Below are 12,447 nucleotides of genomic sequence, written 5' to 3' on the forward strand. Positions count from 1 at the left end.
CAACTATTAAGACCTAATGCCGCCTCTACAGAAGAACAGGAGGCAGTTGCCATGGTCCACTTATAACCCAAGAACATGGCTTGCATGAACAAGAAAGCAGAGTCGAAGTACTCTACTGCGATGAAATTTAAAGTCACATTAATAAACTATTGACATGATTTTTTTGACCTATACCTATATAATATTCTCATTTATGGATTCCTTTATAATGTAGAACAAATATTTTTGGCAGAGATTTCTTTGTCCTCCGCAACCATGGGACATGAACTCCTTCATCAGTATAAACCAGAAACATAGAAGTCGAGGAGTAATATTCTCGCATGACCACCTTATGCCGCATGATCCGAACCTGCAAGCACGTCGCCGCCGTCCTTGTAATCTATCTTAATCCGTAGAAATCCGTATATCTAATTGATCTCGATGACATCCCGTAGAAAGTCCCACCGTTGACTTGTTAGTTTAATCGAAATTTAGCATTTCAAACACTATTTATGTGCAGATGCCGTGGCAGATGCAGTCCCACTGTTTCCGGTTGCTGCAGAAAATCAACGAGAACGATGGCTTCCCTACTGTGGCCGTGCAGCCTTGTCTTCTTCCTCGTTTCTACTGCGACGGTGTCGTCGGCCCTTTCCTTGCCGATACCAAGTCTCAGGTTTCAGCCGGGTCCATGGAGATACGCCCACGCTACATTCTACGGCGACGAGTCGGCGTCGGAGACCATGGGTACGTAGCTACGGATCTACCACGCGGGCTGGTCCTCGGCTTTCGTTGTTCTTTCCACGTTGCTCACCGGGGTTTCTTCCGCGTAGGTGGAGCTTGCGGGTACGGGAACCTCTTCAGCTCCGGGTACGGGATCGCGACGGCGGCGCTTAGCTCGACGCTGTTCAATGACGGATTCGCCTGCGGGACGTGCTACCAGATTCGGTGCAGAGGGTCGCCGCATTGCTACGGGAGCTTCCCAATCATCACGGTGACCGGCACCAACCTCTGCCCGCCTAACTGGGCCCAGCCCTCCGACAACGGCGGGTGGTGCAACCCCCCCAGGAGACACTTCGACCTGTCGAAGCCGGCGTTCATGCAGATCGCATATTGGAGGGCCGGCATCGTCCCCGTCATGTACCGCAGGTACGTACGTAGATGGATCTCCGCCAGCACAGGTGGCGTCGGTGTTGACGTCGCTTGGGAATCGCTGCAGGGTGCCCTGCGTAAGGAAGGGAGGGATCCGGTTCTTGCTCCAGGGTAACGAGTACTGGCTGCTGGCCTTCGTGATGAACGTGGGAGGGGAAGGAGACGTGGGAAGCATGTGGGTGAAGGGGAGCAACACGGATTGGATGAGGATGAGCCGCAACTGGGGAGCTTCCTTCCAGGCCTTCTCAAGGCTCGGGGGGCAGTCGCTCTCCTTCAAGATCACCTCCTACACTACCAGGAAGACCATCATCGCCACCGACGTCGCTCCCTCCACCTGGTACTTAGGAATGACGTACGAGGCCGACGTTAACTTCGCGTGAGGGAAGCACATAAGTGCCTGTAAAATGTAAAGCCTGTCGTGATGGTTCCTTCTACTACTTGTGTTGCCGCTTGATGTTTCCTTCTCTTACATATGACTCTTTTTGCTGGAGCTTTGATGGGGAAAGCCCAACGTTGCCAATGTTGAAGTAAAGAAGAAACTAGAAATCTCACGATAGATAATATAGCAAACACTTCTGTGCAGCATAAGAAAAAGAAACAAACATGAACATATTCGCCATGTAAAAACAAAAAAAACTTGGTTATGATAAAAGAAGAGATCAAGGATTTGGAATAGTCATCATTAACAGGTGGTGAAAGTATAATGAAGGAGATCAAAACGACTTCACCGTTGACCTATCAAGTTGGTTGACTTTTTACCTTCACTTTTTTTTTTTATTCTTCAGCTTAGAAGTATATAATTTACAAGTGTCTACTTCTCGAAGGCTTCCCTCTCATCCTTATTGTGGTCTATCAGACAAGAACATATCCTATTAAAGTGATCTTTCTGTAAGTTCTAGAGATAATTTATTCAGGGATATTTCCTCATCCATATCCTACCAATTTTAATTTTGTGGTCAATTTACTACCATTATAATTGTAATTTCTAGACCATACGTTCTGTGGACATAGCCCTCAGATACACCACCGGGGCTTAGCATAAATGTAAACAACACTTGCATAACTCATATTATATTACCATATTAAAGCTTTTTTTGATACCTCTTATACATATATCTCTCTCCAGTTGGATGAATAAAAAATAAATATTTGGATGAGTGATGATTGAGAGGTGATGGGAAGAATCTTTTTTTTAATAATAAATCCTTATACTCAATTGCATTATCTCCACGTATTAAACATCATAAACCCCTTCTCTATTTATAAAGTTTAGAGTATACTTATAAACCAAATGTATTTAATACTGTACATAGTTTTCTAGATAAATCCTCATTCATATCTTATTTAATTACGTCACAATTATCTAAGTGACATTATAAATTCTTTTTTAGGAAAAAATTACTTTAAATCATCAAATGTTCAGCTATTTGGAGGTGAATTACCTCTCCAAAAAAAAAATAATAATAATAGAATATTGTCTTAAGAAATTTGCTAAAAGTGTGGGCCAAAAAAATCTGTTGGCATGGGATGTGTCTCTAGTCGGTAACAAAAGTATCTTTTGCTAGTTGAAATATGTCTTGGAATATATTTTTATGCATCCATGAGATCCTTCTTGGTTGTTGTAGGATTTGAATGAGTTGCTTGGAGTCTTATAAGGAGGAACATATGCCATCATTGGAAGCTTTCTTCGACCCTTTGTAAATTGTCCACCATTCTAAGTTGCCTACAATTCAGTTGCTATTGGTGAGGAAGTTTTGTTGGTGTAGCAATCGGCTAAGATAATGTTGTTGTGTTGATCAAATGTGGTGTAACCTACCCCTGCAAAAGGAGATAAAGGAGACTAAGAACCATCACACGAGAGAATAGCAGTGAGGTTTAGGGGTTGAAATGGGGTAAGGAGAGGGGATATTCCTTGGATTCGTTCTTTTTTCTGGTTGGATAACAAAGCTTCATTAGTTAGGGCGAGTGCCGTGACCCAGATAGTGGTGGGTTGAAGGTCTTGGTTGTGATGTTTACAGTTGTTATGGTGCTTTCATAATAACCAAAGGAAGTTTGCTAAAAGAGACCAGAAGATAGATGTTAAATGAGGGTCTAAGTCATCCCCTTCATGTAGCCATGAATCATAAGATCAATCATCAAATATGAGAGTTCTAATTTTGAACAATAAACCAAAGACTTTATGTAAAGACACAATGAAAGAAGATATGTTTGATTGAGTCCCAACTTAATTGACACATTGAATAGATGTTGATATATTTGAGTATGATGTGGAAGGTCCATTATGAGGTGGAAGGTCAAAAGTTTTGAACTTTAGGTAGCACCAATAATACCCACATCACCTTCCAACCATTCCATATATCTTCCATTTTTCTAGGATTATCCTTTAGGTGGGTACAAGTATTACAAGTCAATTATAATCCAAGAGATTAAGGGATCCAGATCCAATAATCATCATAGGGTGTAATAGGAATGAAGATGTTAAGAATATAGCTATCAAGGTTCGTAAAAAATATGTGATGAATAAGTTGGATATTCCATAAGTTGTGTTCAATGAAGTTGGAGACATAGGTGAGAGTGTCCTGATAATTGTTGTTGATAAAAGTGGGTCATTTAAATAGTGAAATATTGGTGATCTAAGATCATTCTAAATATGGGTGGTAACACCATATTACAAAGGGATTTCTAAGGACTAATTATATATTATCTCATATAATTAATTACCTTTAGCATCCAGATCATTACACTTTCAAAAGTTACATTGTGATTTTTATACTTATGAGAGCGGGGGGAGGGGAGGTTTGTTAGAGCAACGATGTTAAATATTTTACTTTTATAAGTATAGGGATATCAACATAACTTTTAAAAATATATGAGTCAAGATGCTAAAGATAATTAATTATAAGGGATAATATATAATTAGCTCAATTTTCAACCAAAGGTGATTTTTTATTTAGGCAAATTCTAAGGGTGAATGTGTCTATATTTGGTTATCAGGATTTTGTTCCAAAGACAATTCACATTTTTTAGAAGGGGGATAATGTGTTTAGTAGTAAATATAGTTTTGATCTATTTTAGGCCATGAAGTCCTATACCATCATTTATCTTGGGATTTATAACCTGATCCCAACTGATTTGACATAAACTATTGTGACTTAGAGAACTATTCCAAAAGAATTTTCTAGAGTTAGTGGTAATTATATACATAAGACCCAAGTATTCATCAAGGTATATAGTGGGATGGTATTGATAATAGAATTAATAAGATTAGCTTTTTGAGCTTGAGAAATCAAATCTTTTTGCCATCCTTGGATCTTATGAAGAGTCTGGTATTGTTAACATACGTTCCTAAGTAACTAATGGGCTAGTTGCCCTCATCAATATTAAGGAGATTTTTCAAATCACGTTTGGTGTTGGAATTGTAGTTTTTAGGAGAATAAATGATACATTTTTTTATAATAACCTAAAGGCCTATGATTTTAGAATAAGTGTTTGGGACACTAATAAAGTTATGGTATAACTTGTCATTAACTCTGAATGTTATAATAATATCATTGGAAAACATCAAGTGAGTGAACTTAACACCTTTGACATTAAATGCGGTAATCCATCCATGGTAGATAGCTTATTGAGTATATTAGAATGTATTTGTTAAGTGATTACAAAGAGTAAGGGTAAGATAAGAATACCTTAATGGATACTATGATGACTCTTAAACAAGTTAGTGGGGTGGTCATTAATAAGATAAGAGAAACTCGACAAGGAGATAAAGGATTTAATCTATTTAATAAAAATTAATAAATAATATATTTTGGTCATGGTTAAAAATATATTATCTTAGAAAATAGAATCAAAAGCTTTATAGACATCAATCTTTACTAGTACAAAAGGATTGCAACTTTTAGAGTCATAAATAGATCAACGTCAATTGGGATTCATTGATGATATTGGGTAGGATAATCCTAATTCTATTAGTAAGAGTTTTGGTAAGGATATTATATAAGACATTATAAAGAGCTATAGATCTATAGTCAGAAATAGCTTTGAGGATTTGACATTTTGGATATAAAGATTAAATTGGTTCTTTTCTAACTAGGATATAAAAAGGTAAAAGACTGAAATTCATTAATAAACACATTAGTAATTATGAGGGCAAGCAAGTCCTTAAAGTGTTGAAAAAATTAGATGGTGAATCTATCTAGCCTAAGACTTTTGCCTAAGCCTATAAAGAAAAGGGTAACTTGGATTTCGAGTATAGTAAATGAGACCATAAGATGATCCTAGCTAGAATTTGGGATTTTGTGAAAGTGAGGCAAACTGAGGTTGAAGGGATATGAAATGTCCATATTGGGAGCCCAAAGTTTAGAATACCTAAGAAGAAAAAATTTATATCATTTTGATAAGTTAACAAATCACCATTGTGAATTTTAACTAAGTGGATGAGGTTTTTGCGTTATTTATGCTTGACAAGTGCATAGAAGTATTTAGTGTTCTTGTCATTGTTTTCAATCTAATTATTTTTTACTTCGGTCCATAATTTAAGATGAATTATAGCGAGTCATGCTCTTGTTAGTGTACTTGGAGTTGAGTTAGATATCTATTATTCAAGGGGTTGGATTGTTACGAACTTCAAGGTCTATGTTAGTGGTAATGATTTTTCTAAGTTTAGTTTCAATATTACCTAACATTATATCACTTTATTTGGAGATGTTAGTACCAAGACTAATCAATCTATCATGAAGATAGTGAAAGGATATGGATGGTAAATTAGGATTGGACCAGGACTCAGTGACTATGGTCCTGAGCTCGGGAGACTCCATCCAACATGATTTTAAAATGAAGTATATAGTTAATTTACAATGTGAAAACAAATCAATACGATCTGAGCAACGATAAAAAAAAAAAAAAAAAGAGTCAATTTAGATGTGAAACAAAAGCAGATGGGTAAATGCAAAGCTAGGAGTTATTAGCTAGTGCTTTATCAATTCTAGCAAACACTCAAGAAGGGCCAATCCAAGTATTGGATTAGGTAAAACTTGAGCCATGAAAACCTAAATCGAAAAGATTATAGGTAAACATAAAATATCAAAAAGCTAAAATAGAGCTATTTAAAAGAAAAGGTATGCCACCATTTTTTGTCCTCGCAATGCAATTGAAATCACCAAAAAATATGATAAAAATTCGAAGTCAAGCAAAGAAAGCCTTGACCAAAGTGAAATTCCGATACTTGTAATGGTGCTAGCGTAAATGGTGGAGAGAAATCATGGATGTTTACCTTGTTCCTCTAGTAATAAATGCAAGGACTAGGTATTTATATTTACAATGCAATTTTGTCAAATTTTCATGCAACAATTATACCTCCCGATCTTATAACTATCTATCTAACTTAATATATTCCAATGAAAATGATTGGTTAAGTTTATTTTTCAATAGTTTAATTGCCTCGTGCCATGAAATAATGTAATAAGAAAACACAATCGGAGAAGTTCATTAGTTTGGTAGGAGTATAACATTTAAGAAGCCACTTCCTTTTGGTACTCCATATTATCAACTTGAGTAAAACAACTAAATATTACAGAGTAATCTCTTGAACAATTCAAATCACCTTTATCTCTTGAACAATTCAAACAACTAAATATATTCCAATGTAGCACATAGTAGCACTATAAAATCAAATCACCTTTATTGACTAAAAATTGCATCTCTGAAGTCACAAAATTTTGCTGTTTGTGATCATATTTAGAGATAAGAAGACTCAATAAATATAGAAATTTAATTTATATTGAAATAGTTAAACTATTTGTGATCATATTTAGAGATAAGAAGACTCAATAACTATTTAAATTAATTATTTGTGATCATTAATTTAATTTATTCTTTTATAAGCCTAATATGTGTTTCACCTCTTGATATAATAAACTTCTTCGTGATATCTTAATAAGTTTAATTTTAATATTCTTTTCCCTTAAACTTGTTCCATCTAACATATCAAATTTCTTTTGAAGTTATTGAAATACTTTAAATTTGAGAGGTTTTGTGAGTATATTAGTCATTTGTTCACTTGTCTTGATATAAAGTAATTTTACTTTTTTATTTTTGACATGATCTCTTATGAAATAAAATCTTGTGTCAATATGCTTTTATGGTAGACTGCATCCTTGGCTAAGATAATAGTTGAGTAGTCTTCTTAGCCGTAGTCCATGACAAATACAATAAGATGTTATTATATATTTTTCTTGCACAACTTGATAGGTCAAGATGAAATACAAATTCGATTGTACTCTTCTGATCGTAGCTTCCAGCTCAATCATTGTCACTATATTTAATAAGCTTCAATCTTTTAGATGATGAATAGAATATGCCATAGTCAAATGTCCTTTTAATATATCATAAAATTCTTCTAGTGGCCTTTAAGTAAGATGTCTTATGAGCTTTCATATATCTACTTATTAAACCCATTCTAAATAGTATATCAGGTTGAGTACTTAAATATCTTAAATATCGAACTAGATTTTTATAATAAGTTGGATTAATTGATTTACCTTTACCTTTCTTAATCAACGTGGTGTCATATTCCATAAGTATACCAATAAGGTGATAATCTTTCATGAAAAATTTCTTTAGGATCTCCTTTGTATAATTTTTTTATAAGATAAAAATTCTTTTATTATCTTATATAACTTTGATACCGAAGAAATAAGTCATTAGGCTAAACTCGGTCATCTCAATCTCTTTCTTTGTAGAGTGTTTAAAATATTTAATCATGAAGATACTATTGGTTATAAAAATTTAATCATCCACATGTAGGCATATAAATAGGATATCTCCATCACAATTAAATTTCTATAAAGGGTATGTTAATGTGGATATTTAATAAAATTTATTTTGAATAAAATAAGCATATATTCGAGAATTTCTTGCTCATAGTATTTGTTTAAGCTCATAAAGAGCTCTTGTATATTTTATCTTCTTATTCATAAATAATAAAAAACTAGGAGGTTATTGAATATATATCTCTTCTTCAAGAAATCTATTAAGAAATATTAATTTAATATTTATTTATAATTTTTTTTAATTCATTTGTGTTGCTAGGGAGATAAATAATCTTATTATCTCTAGTTGAGTAACTGATGTGAATACTTTTTCATAGTTGATCGTATATTATTATTTGTCTTTCTTTGTAACTAATTGGTTTTTGTATTTCTCCACCTCTACTTGTGTATTTTTTTTTATTTTGAAGATCCACTTATTATCAATCTCTTAGTGGCCTTCTGGAAGTGTAGTAAGCTCCCATGTATCATTATTATTAATAACACGAATTTTCTCATTTATAGCTTATCATCATTTTTCTCCTTATTAACTTCTTGGAAGGTTAATAGATCATATTTTATAAAAAGATAAAATAAAGAAAGCTCATCATTAAAAGTAATCAATCCTTCGAGTCATATCATATAGCTCCTGAATCGTTCTTATCCGTCTTATAATCAAACTTTTTAAACCATATGACATAATTGATCTAGTTAATGATTTAAACAAAGATTCTTCGGTACTTGCTTGTATTATATCATTCTCTTCTGTAGCTTTCTTATGTTGCTCATCATTTTTTAAGTTTTAAATATATTATTCATCAAACTCAATATCTCTCAACATTACAACTTTATTTGTAATGAATTATAGAGTTTGTAACCACTAAAATTCTAAGTATAACCTGATAAAATGTATTTTTGACTTTTATATTTATGTTTTATTCTCTTTTCTTCTGGTATCTTCGCAAATGCAATACTTCCAAAAATTCTCAAATAATTAACTTTTGGTTTCTATAAGCTCCATACTTCTTCTAGTGTACTAATTCACTTTGTCAGAAACCTATTAATTAAATAAACTACATAAGCAATAGCATCTCTCCAAAATTATTTAGGGATTCTTCTTTACTTTAATATACATCAAATCATATTAAGTATAGTCCTTTTTTTTTAGATACTATTTTACTGAGGTGTATATGTCATGATGAATTGATATAAAATTTTATTATATCTATAAAAAATTTTAAATTTATTTGATATATATTCCCCACTCTTATGTGTTCTTAAATATTTAATTTTACAACCACTTTATCTTTTAATCATATTCTTAAATTCTTTGATTTTGCTCAAAATTTTTATCTTTTTCTTTAACATATAAAATCAAGTTTTACTACTATAATCATCAATAAAGATAATGAAGATACTTACTTCATCTAAGTGATATTGGACTAATATGGTCACAAACATTTAAGTGCACCGGATCAAGTTGATGTCATGCTCTTTTTAGTTTTTTTAAATTAAAAGACTTCCTTTCTTACTTGCCCATGATATACACTTCATATAATTTTGATGGATGATTAATTTTTTTATGATCCTTTCCCCATATTATACTTATCTAGAAGTTTTAAAACCTTAAAATTTAAGTAAGTATATCTAAGATGTCATAATGAAGAATTGTCCCCTCAGTTTTAAAACAATTTGACTAATAAAAAATGTATAATATAGAGGAAATATAAGATTCATTGTCATTTTCACATGTGAGATTAATATTTTATTTTTATCACAAATTAAAAGAGCCATATCTTTTATCTCAATATTATAACCTTTTTCAAGTAATTACCTCAAGTTTATAATATTATTTTTCATATTAGTAATATAATAAATATCTAAAATACATAATTTTTTGCCATTATTAAGTCTAAGAAAAATTTTACCTTTGACTTTTATTGGTCTTTGATATAAATCACTAAATGTAATGTTATTGAAATAATTTATATCTATTTCAGAAAATAATTCTTTGATGCCACATATGTGACATAAAGCTCCTATATCTAGATACCATGTCATAAACTAATTTTCTTTCAAATTATCATAAGTCATGAGTAAAACATGATTTTTCATTCTTTTCTTTCTAAATAAAATTTACTTTATCACCTTAATTGTTACAATAAAATTTATTTTTTCTACGAAGAATCAAGTGTTAATCCATCATGTTTCAAATGTAACTTCTTAGCCTAACGATATTCCTTCTCTTAATGATAATATAAGTTTTTACAGTAGCATCTGAAGAGATAGCTCCAATATCATCTTGATAATTAAAATAGTTGGCTAAAATATTATATTAGTAATAATTATTATTCACTTGCTTATGATATTTGGAATAATATATGATCAAGCATTATGGTAGTTTTGATATTAAAACTTATGATTAATAACACCAAGTTCACGGACTATATAAGTAATTGGTTTGTGAAATGTTGCCTAGTTCTTTTAATGCCATATAGAAAGCTTTTTTTTAATACTAATTTTGCTATATTATTCAATAATTTAGATAGTATCATATGATTGTTAAAATTTAGATATTGTTTCAAAATATTTTACTAACATGAATTTTATTTTATTTTTTTAGCCATTGTTATCAAAGAGACTATAGTTAGAGATATGTTGATATTAAACATTTAATCATACCTCCTCTTTATAATCCAGTACACCTTGCATCTCCTTTGAGCTAATTTTTTTAATATCATAAAAAATAAATTATAATACATTATGCATTATTATTATCTTACTATGTGATAAATAAAAAATAATAAAATAAAAGTCTCTAATACTATCAATAAAATTGATATGATTAGATGTCAACTTGAAGAAAAATATCCCAAATTAAATTCTAAATATCAACTTTGAGCAATTAAAGATTGTCCATGATAAGTATTATTATATCAAAGAGTGCTCTCTTTCTATTTCTAGAAATAGAAACATCCAAGTTTACAAGAAAAGAAGTTTTGACATCACTATTACCATATGAAATCATTATATTGCATAAATTTTCCAACAAGATGGATATTTTTATCGATATAATTCAATTATATAGTTTATTATTATAAATGTGAATTTCTTGTAATATGGGTAGATTTTTAATTTCCTTCACAAATACAAACGAATGTACATAACACTCACTCTATTAAAGTATAATTATATTATTAGCACCTATGTTTTGATGATGAATAACTTATTTGCCAGTTAAATGAATAAATTCTCATTTTAAGTTACTAGTACGTATAAAGTCAAAACATTCTTATAAAAAAAAATTGTCAATACCTTATGATTTGCCCATGGTTAAATAATCTTAGTTTATTAGAATATGCTCATCTTGAAATTTAAGTTGTTGTAATGTGGAAAAACTAATATTTAAGATATTTTAATATAATATCAATTTTTTCTTATTAGATTTTGACTAAGTTTGACTTTTTACTTCGCTCCATTCATTATATAATTGATTATTAAAATTCATCTTGTTTATTTAGCATAACGGTAAAAAATTAACAAAACAAAAAAATATATTTTCATAAATATTTTTAACTTTGCTATACATGATAATATTATATTATGACTCAAATTATCATGATATACTTGATGTTTAATGAAAAGTTTTATGCTTTTGATTTTAAATAATGAACAAATATCTCTAATAAGTCAAATTGACAATAATTTCATCCACATTTTGATATTTTCATCAACTTTTGTTTAATTGGAATTAAATATTTTAATATAATTTTTTTCAAAAATATTAAAATTTTATTTCATCAAGTAATTACATGCCAGAAAAGTAGCAGAAGATAGATACACAGTAAAAGAATCTTCCATAATTAGCCTCCTCACATAGGTCAAACCCAATAGATATAATTTGACTTTTTGAATTCCTAATTCTCTTAGTCAATGTTGTTTCTCGAATGTTCCTTTTTTTTCTCTCATTGAACGAGGATTTTCAACTACTCAGAAAATATTACTATTGCACCCACTTGGGTTCAATTTTCAAGTCTACCTACCTATTGAGTTTTTATACGCAAAAATTTTACTTCAAATCACATCTTTTTCAAAATTTATGACATCATTTGATCCCCTACTCGAACAAAGTTTGCTCACGTGTGTATTCGAATGGACTTTTAGCAATCCACTCCCACAAGGTATTTGGCTCAAAGTTGATACCAACAAATTCCCTTTGAGAATTTGTCCAACTTTTATTTTCACTATGACCTTATTGAGCATAAAAATGGCCATCGTCTCTTGTAATCTCCCTCTAAAACTGTTGTATTTTTCATAATTTATATTGGAGCTTCCTCTTCTACTCTCTTGTCCCAGATGACCCCTACAAAGAACCTTGGATCCGAGTTCAGCGACAAACTAGGATCCAACTCAACCGCTCCACTTCTGATAACCCAATCCTTCTTCGGTCCCACGTTCCTCCAACCCACAGCACCACCCAAATTTCCTCGTCACAGCATGTCCCTTCCTATTT

At 31.5% G+C, this 12,447-nt stretch overlaps 1 protein-coding gene across 1 annotated transcript; it reads left to right on the top strand.

Annotated features, from left to right (window-relative positions):
• Nucleotides 1-533: 533 nt before the first annotated feature.
• LOC135675100 (putative expansin-A30) lies at nt 534-1,624 on the top strand. Its single transcript, XM_065185372.1, has 3 exons — nt 534-723; nt 810-1,125; nt 1,196-1,624. Exons 1-3 carry the CDS (start codon nt 558-560, stop codon nt 1,506-1,508), a joined length of 795 nt encoding a protein of 264 aa, XP_065041444.1. The 5' UTR covers nt 534-557; the 3' UTR covers nt 1,509-1,624.
• The last annotated feature ends 10,823 nt before the right edge of the window (nt 1,625-12,447 follow it).

This window comes from Musa acuminata, chromosome BXJ1-5, assembly GCF_036884655.1.
Source record: "Musa acuminata AAA Group cultivar baxijiao chromosome BXJ1-5, Cavendish_Baxijiao_AAA, whole genome shotgun sequence".
In the NCBI taxonomy this organism is placed as follows: Eukaryota; Viridiplantae; Streptophyta; class Magnoliopsida; order Zingiberales; family Musaceae; genus Musa; species Musa acuminata.